The 15,993-nt window shown below is 41.3% G+C and overlaps 1 protein-coding gene across 3 annotated transcripts in view; it reads left to right on the forward strand.

Annotated features, from left to right (window-relative positions):
* Window positions 1–12,843: 12,843 nt before the first annotated feature.
* The window catches only part of get1 (guided entry of tail-anchored proteins factor 1), a 78,885-nt gene continuing 75,735 nt past the window's right edge, over window positions 12,844–15,993 (forward strand). For all 3 annotated transcript variants that reach the window (XM_072513266.1, XM_072513267.1, XM_072513268.1), the window contains exon 1: window positions 12,844–13,207. In XM_072513266.1, the coding sequence (XP_072369367.1) occupies window positions 13,118–13,207 (90 nt within the window). In that variant the 5' untranslated portion in view covers window positions 12,844–13,117. The remainder of the gene's footprint in view (window positions 13,208–15,993) is intronic.

Here is a 15,993-nt window from a genome sequence, read left to right on the forward strand (position 1 = left end):
CTTGTGACAATAAGCGATTTTCATTTTCATTCATTTCATTACTCGGACTTGAACCATGTGGCGGTATCATAAGGATACCTGGCGACTCAAGAGCAAAGGTGATAAAACAGAGCAATTAAACTAAGGCAAAAGTTAGCAACAGTACACAGAGGGAGAATTTATAATGTCCAATTCATCTAACAAGCACATTTTTCGGGACTTGTGGGGGAAACTGGAGCACCCAGAGGAAACCCACGCAGACACGGGGAGAACTTGGAGACTCCGTGCAGATAGTGACCAAAGCCGGGAATCGAACCTGGGTCCGTGGCGCTGTGAAGCAACATTGCTAACCTCTGTGCTACCGTGCTGCCTTACCCAGAGCTTGGCCGGGTACAGCATCTCAAACTGCACCTTGCTCTTGTACAGGGCTGCCGTGGCTGAGTTGAATTTAACCCGGCGCCCCAATGTCTTGGTGACACGGATCAAGTGTCCCTCCCACTTACAGGACCATGTATGCCTTGCCCAGTACAGGATTTGCTCCCCATCTTGGTACCGGTGCAGCTTCGCGATGGTGGCCCAGGTCTGCTCCGCCGTTTTGGGGCTCAGCCGAAGTGACTCCTGGGCTCTGTCTATCTCTGGAGGTTTGGGGAGGTCCTCCCCCTTCCACAACCAATTTCCCCAGCATCTGGGCCACGTGCTCCGTGGAGCTCCTGCCCTTGATGCCGAGGATCCGGTAGGTGCACAATGTGGAGATGCTGCTGTCATGACCGTTTCTCCTAGTCCTCGACCTTCCTGTTCAGCGTCCCTCGTGTTGCCACCAACTTTGTCATCTCCATCTACAATGAGGCGATCCGGTCACTCTGGCCAGTTGCTGCCTTCTCAAGTTCCATGATGGTTGCCTCCTGTGCCTCCAGCAATTGCTCTGTCTTTTCCAGTGCCACCTATAGGAGGCCAAGGCATCTGCGGCTGCCACCTTCACCTCTAGTTTGATGGAGTCTCTGAGCTTTAAGAGCTCCCGTGTTAGTAGGTCCATCCACTCGCGTATCAGTGGGTAGTCCAGCATGTTTCTTGCTGACTCGGCCTGTTGGGGTACAGCCAGCTCTTCCCATTCTGCAAGCTCGTCGTCACCCCATCCTTTCTTTCAAGGCTCTTACTGATCCTGCCGTATTTTCAGCCTCTAGAATTGTTTGCGGACATTTTTTGGTATCTGTGGTGATCTTGAAGAAGGATGGGGATGGGGGGGAGGCGGATGTTCACAAAATTAGGTGCCTATTTTGGGAGTAAAAGTGTCAAATTCCAGCTTCCAGGAGGAGAGCCACCTTTCCTGCATCTGCTCAGCACACCCACATCACCGGAAGTCACATTGGCATTCATAGCCAAGGTTTTGAGTAAAGGAGCAGGGATGTTTTACTACAATTGTATAAGGCATTGGTGAGGTCACACCAGGAGTATCGTGTAGTTTTGGTGTCCTTATCTGAGGAAGGATGTTCTTGCTACGGAGGGAGTGCAGCGAAGGTTTACCAGGCTGATTCCTGGAATGGCGGGACTGTCATATGAGGAGAGACTAAGTCGGTTAGGATTATATTCATTGGAGTTTAGAAGAGTGAGAGGGGATATCACAGAAACTTAAGAAATTCTAACAGGATTAGACAGGGTAGATTTAGAGAGAATGTTCCTGATGGTGGGGTGTCCAGAACTAGGGGTCATAGTTTGAGGATAAGGGGTAAACCTTTTAGGACTGAGCTGAGGAGACATTTCTTCACAGAGAGTGGTGAATCTGTGGAATTCACTACCACAAAAAGTAGTTGTGTCATTTCAAGAATAAATTAGATATAGCTCTTGGGGCTAAAGGAATTAAGGGATATGTGGGGAAAGTGGAATCAGGATATTGAACTTGATGATCAGCCATGATCATAATGAATGGCAGAGCAGGCCCGAAGGGCCGAATGGCCTCCTCCTGCTTCTATTTTCTATATATGTTTCTATGTATTCCAGGTGGAAGCCATCCATCGCCTTCTTCAAGTATCTGTTTGTGACCAGCAGCAAGGGGAAGGGAGAGGAGAGTAGTGAAGCGTGAGGAATTGAACCTCAGTCCCTGGCACTGTGAGGCAGCTGTGCTAACTACTATGCCACTCCAAATGTATTAAAAGGTGCCAAGGATAATATAACAAAGAAAAGTGAGTATTGTCAACTATGCAATGTTTTATTTTGTTTAAACCATTATTTTGAACATTATGGATGGAATTCTCCCACCTGGGGACTGGGTCTTGTGACCGGGGCAGGAAGGTGTTTCATAGCACCAGGGACCTGGGATCAATTCCTGGCTTGGGTCACTGTCTGTGTGGAGTACTTTCTCCCTGTGCCTACTTGTGACGCTAATCTTTTTGGAACATCTTTATTAGTGTCACAAGTAGGCTTACATTAACATTGCAATGAAGTTACTGTGAAAATCTCCTGGTTGCCGCACTTTGGCGCCTGGTCAGGTACACAGAGGGAGAATTCAGAAGCTCCAAATTACCTAACAGCACGTCTTTCGGGGCTTGTGGGAGGCAACCGGAGCACCGAGCGGAAACCCATGCAGTCACGGGGAGAAAGTGCAGACTCCGCATAGACAGTGACCCAAGCCAGGAATTGAACCCAGGTCCCTGGTGCTGTGTAGTAACAGTGCTAACCACTGTGCTACCCTGCCACCTCAACTTTGTCAAATTGCTTCCTTCTCAGGGCAACAACTACCGAGAATACCCAATAAAAATAAATCTGGGGATTTGGAAGAATATAGTGGATTTAGATTGGCAGATTCCAGAGGGGTGGCTCCAGTGGGAAATTGTAAGAGTAAATGCCTGACAGCATAGGATGGCGGTCATCTCATCTCACTGTACACCAGTGAGTTCACATTGGGGGAAGCCGTTCATCTCTCAGTCATCCATCCTACTGAGGCACCAAAGAGTTCGATAGTAGCCATGATGTGGAGATGCCGGCGTTGGACTGGGGTGAGCACAATAAGAAGTCTTACAACACCAGGTTAAAGTCCAACAGGTTTGTTTCAAATCACTAGCTTTCGGAGCACTGCTCCTTCCTCAGGTGTTGTAAGACTTCTTACCAAAGAGCTCATCAGTGATTGTTGCTGTTGAAATTTGTTGTTTATCACCTCCAGGACTGAAGTATATTTATTGGTGTTAATAAACTCCAGCCCAGTTATAGGTGTTAATATTTTGTATAAAAGTCAAATAAATGAGCACGAAGATAAAAGCAAATTACTGTGGATGCTGGAATCTGAAACAAAAACAGAAAATACTGGACAATGCTGCTTTGAAAGAGTCATCCGGACTCAAAACATATGCTCCCCTCTCTCTCCCCAGATGCTGTCAGACCTGCTGAGGTAGTCCAGTATTGTCTATTTTTGTTTCAAATAAATGAGCTTTGTGTTAAAAAAGGACAGAGACTAAGCTTTGCAGGTTTAGTAGCAGTGGCTTGTAGGTTAACAGATCTCCCTATATATTGTTTTTCTGCCTTTCTGGAGAAATACTATTCTGCTCAAGTATACAAGTGTTATTTGTATTCATAAGGATAGCTACTGGTCTTTTCAGAGTAAAAGACAGATACCGGCTTCAAACACTTGCAGAAAAATGTATTTTTTTGCTACTCAATATGGGAAGTGACGGCTCGCAACTAACAACGTCCATAAATGATTCTTCACGTCAATTATAAATTATGCAATGCGCAACCAGATTTCTTCAGCAGCTCCAGAGATCAATAGTTGAAAGGAACATGAGAGAAGCCAGGAGTTCACAAAGAGCGTGAGGCGATGGGAGTTTTAAAAAGAGCGCAAGAGGAGCTGGGGATTTAAAAAAGAGCAGGAGAGCCAGGAATTCGCAAAGAACGTGAGTGGATGGGAGTTTAAAAAAAAAGAGTGCAAGAGCAGCCGGGAATTTAAAAAGAGCGAGAGAGGAAGTAAATCTAACAGAACCAGGTGGGTAAAAGACTAAAAGAAAGAGCGGAGTGCAAGTTTCTATCACCTAAGGAAATCTAAACAAGCTGTTTGGGAGTACAGTTGGGTAGGTACTTACAAATCTTATTAGTTATAATTAAGATATCATTCAGTGATTGTGTGTGATATATATTCTATAATAACAAAGACTTGAGAAGAAGGGACCTAGTTGATAGTTTGATATTAAAAGGATTAATTTAACTTAAAGGGGCAAGATATGGCAGGAGAACTCCCAAATCGTGGTCTGATCTTATTGCTCCATGTGGGAGACCAGGAACAGCACGTGAAAAAGGAAATGTCTCCAGCTGCAGCTCCTGGAAACCTGAAAAGGTTTCTATAGGTAGGATAGAGAAAAAGATTGACAAAAATGAAGGTAGCACCTTTAGTCAGAAACAGGGGCATTCAGAACGGGGAACAAGGGAATGGCTGAAGAACTAAATTCATACTTTATTTTGGTCTTCACAAAGGAAGACATGAATAATGTCCCGCAAGTTCTAAGAAACATATGTTTTAGTGAAGGAAATCACTATCAGTAGAGGACGGTTTTGTGGAAATTAAAGGGATTGAAGGTAGATAAATCTCTCTCCAGGGCCTGATAGTCTTCATCCCACAGTACGTAAGAAAGTGGCCCTAGAAATAGATCCATTGGTGATCATTTTGCAAAATTCTTTGGCACGGTTCCTACAGATTGGAGGGTAGCTAATATAAGCCCGCCATTCAATTCCTCCAGGTGTTCCAGTTCCCTCCCACAAGTCCTGAAAGATGTGCTGCTAGGTAATTTGGGCGTTCTGAATTCTTCGTCTGTGTACCCGAACAGGCGCCGGAATGTGACGATTACGGGCTTTTCACAGTAACTTCATTGCAGTGTTAATGTAAGCCTACTTGTGACAATAAAGATTATTATTATAAAACAGGAGGTAGAGAGAAAAGAAGGAACGATAGACCAATGAGCCCAACTTCGGTAGCAGGGAAGTTGCAAGAATTTCACAGCACAGCATTTAGTAAGCAATGGTACAATCAGACAAAGTCAGCATAGATTTACGAAAGGTAAATCATGCTGGACAAATACTGGAATTCTTTGATCAATCTAGTAGAGTTGACCAGGGAGAACCAGGGCATGTGGTTTGTTTAGTCTTTCAGAAGGCATTTGACAAGATCTCACACAACAGATTACTATGTAAAGTTAATGTGCATGGGATTTAAAGCACATGGATTGCAGCCAGTATTTTGAGGTGCATAGAAAGCTAGTTAGCAAACCAGAATCAAAGAGTTGGAATAAATGAGTCTTTTTCCGATTGGCAGGCAGTGACTAGTAGGGTACCGCAGGGATCGGTGTTAGGACCACAATTGTTCACATTATAGATTAATGATTTGCACAAGGGAACTAAATGTATTATCTCCAAATTTGCAGACGATACAAAATTGGGTGGTAGGGTGAGCTGTGAGGAAGATCTAAGCAGATGGTTCAGCAGGATTTGGACAGGCTGAGTGAGTGGGCATATGCAGTATAATATGGATAATTTGAAGGTATCCACTTTGGTAGCAAAAATAGGACGGCAGATTATTTAAATGGGTGTAAATTTAGAGAGGTGGATACTCAGCAAGACCATGGCGTTCTCTTGCACAAGTCGCTGAAAGTAAGCGCACGGGTGAAACGGGCAGTAAAGAAGCGAGAGGATTCGAGTAAAGGAATAAGGATGTTTTACAACAATTGTATAGGGCATTGGTGAGACCACAGCTGGAGTATTGTGCAATTTTGGTGTCCTTTACGGGAGGAAGAATGTTCTTGCTATGGAGGGAGTGTAGCGAAGGTTTACCAGGCTGATTCCTGGGATAGCAGGACTGTCATATAAGGAGAGACGAAGTCAGTGAGGGGGGAAGTTTCTAACAGGATAGACTCAGAAAGAATGTTCCTGATGGTGGCAGAGTCGAGAAGTAGGAGGATAAGGGGTAAATCTTTCAGAACTGAGGTGAGGAGAAGTTTATCCATCCAGAGTGGTGAATCTGTGGAATTCACAACCACAGAAGAGGCTAAAACATTGCCTGATTTCAAGGAATTAGATATAGCACTTGGGGCTGAAAGGATATTTTTTGGGGGGGGGGGGCGAAGAGAAGGCAGGATCATAATATTGAATTTGATGATCAGCCATGATCAGAATGAACATAGAACAATACAGCGCAGTACAGGCCCTTCGGCCCACGATGTTGCACCAATGAATGGCAGAACAGGCAAGGGCCGAATGGCATCTTCCTGCTTCTATTTTTTTATTCAAGTTTCTAACTATTCTGACTTGGACAAACTGCCATTGCTTCACCAATCAGAATCCTAGCACTCCCCACCTAGTAGAACAGTGTGAGCATCTTCACCACATGGACTACAATGGTTCAAGGTAACTGACCTATCTTCTCAAGGGTATTGGCAGCAATGGTGATGTCTCAGGAATGAATTAAACAACAATTAAAGTTGGTCTTCTCAGCACATTTGTGAAAGCCGACTCCTTACCCAAGAACAATCTGGATAGTCAGGCTTAAATTGCTGTCAAAAGGCGAGTTTTTGCTCCTTACAGTTAGACCATAAGACAGGAGCAGAATTAGGCCACTTGACCCAGAGTCTGCTCCGCCATTCAATCATGGCTGATATTTTCTCATCCCCATAACCCCTGATTAATCAAGAACCCATCTATCTCCATCTTAAAGACTCAGTGAATTGGCCTCCACAGCCTTCTGCGGCACCACCCTGACTGAAGAAATTCCTCATGTTTTAAAGGATCGTCCCTTTAATGTGAGATGGTGTTCTCGGGTTCTAGTTTTCCCGACAAGTGGAAACATCCTCTCGACGTCCACTCTATCCAGGCCTCGCAGTATCTTGTATGTTTCAATAAGATGCCCTCATCCTTCTAAACTCCGAGTACAGATCCAGAGTCCTCAAACGACAAGTTCTTCATTCCAGGGATCATTCTTGTGAACCTCCTCTGGACCCTTTCCAAGGCCAGTACATCCTTCCATAGATATAGGGCCCAAAACTGCTCACAATACTCCAAATGGAGTCTGACCAGAGCCTTATACAGCCTCAGAAGTACATCTCCGGTCTTGTATTCTCGCCCTCTTGCCATGAATGCCAACATTGCATTTGCCTTCTTAACTGCCAACTGAACCTGCACATTAACTTTCAGAGAATCATGAAGTAGGACTCCCAAGTCCTTGTGCTGCTGCTTCCCGAAGCATTTCCCCATTTAGAAAATAGTCTACGCCTAAATTCCTCCTTCCAAAGTGCATAACCTCACTTTTCCATTGTATTTCATTTGCCACTTCATTGCCCACTCTTCTAGCTCGTCCAAGTCCTTCTGCCGCCCCTTCCTTGCTTCCTGTCCCTCTACAGATCTTTGTAGAGTTACAAAGGTTTTTTTGTCACTGGCCTTGAAATCTAGATACAGCTGATCAAAAAGCCTAGGGTCATGAACAGAAAACATCTAAATAATTGCTGCTTACATCACTTTTTATACAGCACCATTCCCATATCACAGTGCAGGCCCTTCGGCCCATCAAATCTGCACCAGCCCTTGGAAAGCATACCCCACCCCCTTAACCCCAATTAACATTTTTGGACACCAAGGGCAATTTAGTATGGCAAATCCACCTAACCTGCACATCTTTGGACTGTGGGAGGAAACCCGAGCATCCGGAGAAAACCCACGCGCACAGGGAAAACATGGAGACTGACCCAAGCCAGGAATCAAACCTGGGACCCTGGAGCGGTGAAGCAACTGTGCTACTATAGCAGTGTGCGCTATATTTGAAAAGCAGTTGTTTCACATCAGCCCCATATCAAGCATAAGGTATATGGAGTAACAGAACAAAAGAGAAGCAAATATGTAGCAGCAATTTAAAGAATGAGTGTAATCTGTGCACTTTTATGTTCGACTTGGAATTAGAGAACAAAGGCTAACTCGGAACCGAAACTAATATATGTTCTTCACTTCAGGTTCCAGCAGATGACTACTGCTATGGTTGAATCACCTCAGGTAATTGATACCCTCAAAACAGTTAAGAATTCCTGCATTGGAATGGCAGCTACACTGAAAATTAACTATTAAATCTGAACAGTATTGGTCCTTCCTGAAGCCAACTGTCAAGTCTTCACATTTGTTTGTTAGTCTGCAGGCAATTGAAAACAAAACTCCCTTCCAATGATAACTAATGCATTTTAAACTAATGCATTTTCACCCCCCTTCTGATAGCTAGGTGTGGACAGCTGTACTAACGACGGTTTCCTATTAGGCTCACCCTGAACTTAAAATACAGAAGGGTTGTTAGTGCATATGGAACAGCTTTGCCAGTATTAATAAATGAGACAAAATTGTAGTTTCACCCTCCGTACAAAATCTTCTTGAGCATAGATTGAAATCTAAACAGAATAATGTGCCAGGATCTCGACTCAGTGCGAATTTCAAAAGATGCAAACCTGAATTTCATGTTCACGGACATTCAGATTGAAGTGGACTGTAACCTCTGACTACTCAAGAGGACTTAGTGTTGGACAATTTAAAGTCATATTGCAAGAATTATCACAAAAAACCCAAAGCATGTCAGTTACTTACACATTGGATGCCAGGATCAAATCCATCACTAAACCTTTAAGATTACACAAGATTTGGATGCAAGTACAAGGTAGATCGTGGAATTTGCATGTGGCATCTTTTAACTTTGGCAATACATTTCTTCTCATATCAAGACAGTCTGAGCAGTTCAGTTTTGGCCAACCATTGCTTAAGATCCAACCTCCCACACATATCCCTAGAGCACTGGTGACTTTCTTTTACTTTGTCCTGTACGCACCGTATGCCCTCACTCACTTCACACCAAATCCAGACAAAACTTTCATCCATCACTGAACAACTTATCAGATGTTTAACTATATTGTAATAAGCTACTTATTCCCTTAGACTTTGTCCCCTATCTTAAAACTCTCCATTAACCGGTTTATCCAAAACTGCTGCCTGTATCCAAACCTTCCACGAAAGTCCCCTTCATCAATCACTCATGCTTGCTGACATAGATTGGCTCCTCGTTTGAAATTCTCACATGTTCAAATCTCTTCATGGTTGAGCCCCCCCCGCCAAAGCTCTCGAAATGTCTCAATTCTGCAGCCATCAAGCTGATACTCCAATGCTGGTTTGTTATACATCCCAATTACCTTTACCAAGCCTCCAGTTAGCAAAGGCCCTAAACTATGTAGTTCCTTGTCAAAATCTTTCCATCCTCCTGGAGCCTCTTTATAACCCATCTCTTTGACCAACTGACCTAATATGGCTTGGTGTCAAATATTCCTTAAATGTCTTGAAACCAGTGCTCTGTTAAATGGGGCTGGTTTAGCTCACTGGGCTAAATCGCTGGCTTTTACAGCAGACCAAGGCAGGCCAGCAGCACGGTTCAATTCCCGTACCAGCCTCCCCGAACAGGTGCCGGAATGTGGCGACTAGGGGCTTTTCACAGTAACTTCATTGAAGCTTTCTCGTGACAATAAGCGATTTTCATTTCATTATTGTAAATAGTCATTTTTATATTAAAATCCATGTTCAACATCCAACTCAAAACATGATTTTAAAAAAATCAGTCCATTTCTATAATCTAAAAATCCACAAAGTCTATGCTTGAGCTTGTATTTTATTGATTTTTATTTTAAATCCACCATTACACAGATACAGCTATGAACAGTCTGTACAATCCTACACAGAACCTGTACGGAAATAGAAATTGAATGCCTTCAATACATGTAGTTAAATGTTAATATCATAATTCTACAAGTTCCAGTGACTTTTCAGCATGATGTTTTTGAAAACAATGTCAGTAACTACGGGACAGAAACGTTGACCAAATATGTATAACACTCCTGTTATGCACCCATGGTGGTCAATCTTTTCTGTAGGCAACTTCACCTATCCATACTGCTGACAAGTCACACTATAAACCCCCAAAACTATCTTACTGAACCCATTCACAGCAGTTTTTCACAGAAGAAAAGAGAAATCCAAGAAACACGATCACAGATATAGCCAAGACAACATTGCCACAGATTAAGAGGGAAATCCATGCTAAAGCAGGTTTTATTAGGCAAAGTTATCTATTAAAATTTCAAACAATGGGCACACAAGTCACCTAACATTTAGATTGTTTAACATACAAATGAATGTAAGATATTTTCAAAAAAAGCCAAAATTTAATATTTTTCCTTTAAATGTCCATGACAGCCATGTTAACAAACTTTTCCCACCCTTGCCCATGGAATGTTACATATTTGGATTAAAAAGTGACTTTCAAACTCACTAACATATCTCAAGTGTGTTTGTGGATTTCATGATAAAAATCCCTGTAACATCCAAGTACACAATTCTTTTATCTTTAATATAAAAAAATTAACATTTACAGACATGAACACCTTTAGATGTAAAATGGGTGGCAGGGGAAGGAAGAACAGATGTAGTTGTGCTGGGATTCCCTCCTATTTCAAAATGTGTTGCCTATTATTGAACTACTAAAACCTTGCATTTACAAAATAGTTGATAAAAATATTCCTCTGAATTGTACAAGAGGTACATCGACCAAAGATAAGGGGACAAGACAGATGTTATTCTGACTTGGCTTCGTTCTCTCCAGCAGCAGGTGCCTGCAAAATATGAATCTGCATTAATATCCAAAGTAAACAAAAAAATCATATAATCATTTTGATTAATCTATTTACCTCATTGTTTTTCCGTTCACCGTTTTCTGCAGGTACTGAATCATCAGTGGCTTCCTGATTAGCCTGTGGGGGATTTGCTTTTGCTGCTCTGGCCTTGACCTTTTTCTGCATAAGAAAATCAGTTCTGGGGCATGTTTCAGAAAAGAAAGTTTCAGAATTTTGAAAAACAACAAAAACTCACTTGAGCAGCTGGTTTCTTTTTTGGGTTTTCATTGGTTGGTTTTATACGTCTCTAAGAAGGTGCAAGACAATAAATAGGTCAGCCACATTCTTTAAAAAACTACTTGAATAAAAAGTAAATTTCCTTTACAGCTTACCTTCCTCAATTGCATGGAAGTTGATGGTAGGGACTATAAGAGAGCAAAAAAGAGCAAGTTTATAGAACAGAAATACATATCCTCCCCAAAGTTTAACATCTTGCACTTCATTTTTGTTGCTTACACACGTCAGTATAAACATCTGCAAGCAAGCTCAACATTTTGAAAACTAAGGGGAGTGCAGAAGCCAAATTAAGGCCAATAATCTATTGATTCCTCACAATGTTCACTTTCCTGATAACGAAACATTAATAAACAGTCAAGTGGTACAACTTAATTTTACCCAAAAATAAACTAGTGAGCAATTTACATTTTCAGTCACGGTGCAGTACTATATGGAAGGGGCAATTACTCCACTTCAAGACAAAGCAAAAATTAAAACTAGGTTATGACATTCGTAAAAGGATACCACTTTTAATAATTTTAATTAGTTATTCAGTGTGAAGGTAATGAACTCCTAATGTTTCAAAATACAGCAAACCTGTTGCACAACTGCAATCTATGACAAGGCACACCAGACCTTTATAAAATCAAACTATCAAACATGTGGACTAAAACTGTTATGACCTTGCCAACAAGATAATAAAAATGCATCTTACTTTGTCTATTACTCGATCAGAGGCCTGTTAAATAAAAGATATGGTAGTTAAAAATAAATAATTTAATAGCTTCACGTCACGGAGGGATAGAAACAGAAAGCCTTCAGGACGAGGATGGTACTGCTGAAGTGTTTGCAAACAGTGCAGCGCCTGTTAAGATGTAGGAAACGGGGCGGGGGGGGGGGCGCAGTAAGGGACGTAATGCAAATCTTCCCGCCTATTTGTAACCTGCTGGACGAACTTCAGAACTCCGTGTTGCATTCTCACCCCTCCAAATGGTTATACAGAACATTCGAGATTCTGAATGGAGCTGCCAGTTTGCAGCAGCGACAGCCTAAAAGCAACATGGCTCTTTATCACCCCCCTCCCCCTTTGTCTGCGGGAAAAGCCCGCCTAAAAAAAGGTATGCGGGAAGAAAACATTTGCAACATTTTTTTTTGCGCGGGAGGTAATAAGCCACCGTTTGAGTCATTTACTTAAAAATAAATTGCCCTTCCACCGAATTAATGGAAGCGCATTTTCCCCCAGTCTGTTTGTACCAGAGGATTGCCCCAAATTTCAAAAACAATCGTATTACTTCACAACAGGCTATTTAAAAAATATAAATATATATTTATAATGCCCTATTAAATTCCTTGCCCCGAAGACTGCAGAATTCGGAATACAATTATACGCATAAATCGAACATGCAATCTACTCGCAATTTCTTTCGCCCTTTATTTTTCTAAACCCACTTATTTCCTCTTAACAAAATAAACGAAATTGAAGCTACTCACCCCCTTCTTAGGCATGTTTGGAGAGTTTAAAAAAAAAATACGTATAACGAAAAATTAAAATTTTGGGGGGAAACTAAAAGGCAAACAGATTGCACTCCTGCACAGCAAATTGTGCAGAGAGCCCCGAATGCTATACAACTACCTTGTTACAATACAACTATGGAACGTTAATACATCCAAACCAACTAGTTCCAGCCAGATCCCTTCCTTTACTCAATGTCACCCAACGCGATGATGGCTCCCGCGCGTCTATTGGCCGCCGCGGCTCATTAACATGCATTCAAACCATAACGAGCCACCTGAATGGTGCTCCCGCGCTGTCAATCACTCCGCCCCTCCCTTCCCCCCGGTTTCAGGGTTGGTTGAGGCGGGCGCGTAGGAAAGATCTCTGCTGATTGGAGCTGTCCTCTCACATGGCGGGGTGGCTTTTTTTTGGGGGGGGGGGGGGGGATCGCTGCTTTCAAAAAGGCACCATGTAAAACCTATTCGTCTTTCTTTTTAAATCTCCATGTAGTGCATTAAATCCATTGCATCCCATTCCTCTCACTGCGGACTTGTTTCATGCTGTGTCTCCCTCAAGCTGACCACTTGACAAGCAAAGTCCTTTAAATTAGTTTGGAGGGGGACATTGAGCCGAATGCCTGGAGTTTAACTCTGTTCTTGTCGGTGTGTGTGTGTGGTGTGTGTGTTTTCCTGGGGTGGGGTTAAATGACAGCAATATGGCGGAGAGCTATGCGTGGTTGTTAGTGCTTGGCTCAGTTTTGCTATGCAGTCTGTTCAAGATGCTGCTGCCGACCCTGTCCTCACTTGTAAGTATCCATTTGCAAGCCTACACCAACAATAACGAGCAGAGTACTTCTCTAATTGCAATATAAGATCATTTCAAATTATGTCAGCCCTCTCCTTTTTTTTGTACAAACATTGCACTGAAGAAAAATATGTATTTAGAAGCGGAAAACGTCAAGCTTTGGATTGGATCTTATGATTTTAATAATTTTAATAGTTTTGCAGTTCTGGGCAGAATTAAAATGCATTCCAAGCAAAACCTCTTATTAGCGATGGTTCCTTTTGAATAACATTTGGTCATTTATACTGTGCATCTAACTAGAGTTATTTAGAATGAGTAAATTTGTGGAGAAAGGTGTGTCGTAAACTGAAATGAATGATTCCTGCGACCTATTAAATGAAATGTAAAATGAGGATTGCCTTGGATTGGTGAATAACTGCCTCTAGCTTGAGAAATGTGTATATTTATCGAAGGCCATGTTTTTACTTTTTGAAGACTGAAACTTTGATTGTATACTTTTATTGTGGGTCTATCCTGTGGCTTATTTTTTTTGTATATTTAAGGAAGATTAATAAAGCTGATCATAAAGTTCGAAGTACAAAATTTATAATTGTATTAAAAATTCCAGACGGCAATCGGCAAATAAATATTTGAAATAACTTGATGTAAAGCATTGTGTTAAACCGAGCAACTAATAATTTTAGGAAAGTAAGACTTTAAGTGGTGGACGCTGTAATGCCATAATTAAAATGTTTTGCCAGTTTTGTTTTAATCAATTGTATGGGTTAAAAATGTTGGTTAAATGAATATGTGCAGCATTGTCACTTGAACGCACAGCTTGCATCTGGGGTAAACTTTTAAGAAATCAATTTCTTTGAAGTAAGAGTCATTTAAAATTGATATCACTGAAAAGTGCAAATTGCTGAAATGAAGCGCAACTTAACCAGAGGGCTTGACCAAATCTGTTTTTTTAAAAGTGAAATAAGGATTCTAAGTCCACTGAATTTGTAATTGATTTCAATCAAAATTATTTGAGTGGGAGGACAAACAGCCAATTTTTCCCCGGCCCAAAAGAAATTAAATTGGTGGGATGAAATGAGGTTCAAACTCTAACTTTTCACAGTTTTTTTAATGGATGAAAAAGCAGCGTACACAAAAAACTGGCAATTGTGTGACAGTAATCAGTTTCCAAAAGAGGGAAAAATTGACTAACCTTTGGATGAAGGTATTTCATAATTTAAAATAAATACAGATCTTGTAGCAAAGTATGTGGCAAACATTGCATTGGGGTTTATTTATTTTCCACTGAACATGTTGACACATAGTATTTTTGTTTCTAAACTTAATGCATGTCACTACTTGAATTTAATCGAGAAACAGCGTATGATGCAGCAGTAACAGATAATTGCCATCTACAAGTACCTGAAGTACAGAACACCAGATTTCTTGTAATTTGGGGAAAAGGATCTAAGATCTAGTTACCTGATGCCTTTGTTAACTTTCAGAAAAGTTTTTGAGCCATTTTTGGTTGCATTTCGAAATTAATAGCTGTGTGGCTGAAAAATGTGATCCTCTAGGATGGTTTTTTTAGAAAATGGATTGTAAGTTTTAACTACAAAATGTATAGATTCTGGAGAGGAAAGTAAATTAGCAATGTTCAATCCACTATTGGCATATAGAAAGAGATGGGACACGTCTGATGACATTGATGGGGAGGCATAGCTTGCTGCCATATGTTGTAATATGTCAGGTTCTCTAGTGACTGCAGCTGTGGACTCCACTAAACGTTTCTTTAATGAGGTGAACATTTTTTCAAATTTGTTTTCAGATTACAGGGGGATGTCATTTGAAAATAGTGTCATTAATTTTTTTGTGAAGAATGTAAGATTATTCAAGGATCTGGGTCTGAGCATTGTTTTGTGGTTTGCACACTTCTAAAGAAGATTACAGAATTGTTTCGACCAGTGCATCCAAGTGGCGGGGCTACCTGCGAGTCAACTGCATCCACTAAGGGTTCCATGTACTGCCTGGTAACTGCCTTCACTACAGGCATGTCCTTTCTGTTGCTCAGCCTAACTGTGTTGCAAATGGTGACTCAACAGGGTAACTGGAATGTTAGTCGATTGAGATTTTTTTTAAAGAAGTGTAACATTTTTATTCTATTGAAACATTGCCATATTGATAAATTGTGCTATTGGAAACCTATGGTGCTGCAACTATTTCTATATCTGGATAATTATTTTCATATTCTGGAATGGGAAAACTTGGGTTGACACTTAGGTTGAATTTATCGGAGCAAACTTTGTCATGTTAATCAGGTGGCCAAAATAACAATTGTGCCAAAGCAACAGTGGATGCTACTAGATCATGGCAGATAACCAGTTTTAAACTTAGCTGAGTGATTATCAGAACTGATTAATGATCACTTGGCATTGCGTATTCAAAATGCTCAATGAATTATATTTAAAGCCTCATTTAGTTTGCTTTCATAAAGCAGTAAATTAATAGACAACTGTTAGTTTCACTCTGTGTTTGAATCCACAACAATAAAAGGCCATTGAAACCATATGTGCTAGCACCATCCTTTGGCTGATTACATGCCCGTCGAGCAATCTGTTAGTCTTCAACTCCTGAGAGGCAAAAGCTCGAGACGTACAGCTAATTTGGGAGTCTTTTAAAAAAAACATTCCTCTGCTCCTAAGTCTCAATGTCAGACAACTATTTTCTAGGATTACTTGCTTTTCTACACGTTGTGGTCTCTTTTCCAGAAATCCACCTGATGCCCTTTTGAAAGATTATCCTGTTTAT

This window comes from Scyliorhinus torazame, chromosome 8, assembly GCF_047496885.1.
Source record: "Scyliorhinus torazame isolate Kashiwa2021f chromosome 8, sScyTor2.1, whole genome shotgun sequence".
Classification (NCBI taxonomy): domain Eukaryota; kingdom Metazoa; phylum Chordata; class Chondrichthyes; order Carcharhiniformes; family Scyliorhinidae; genus Scyliorhinus; species Scyliorhinus torazame.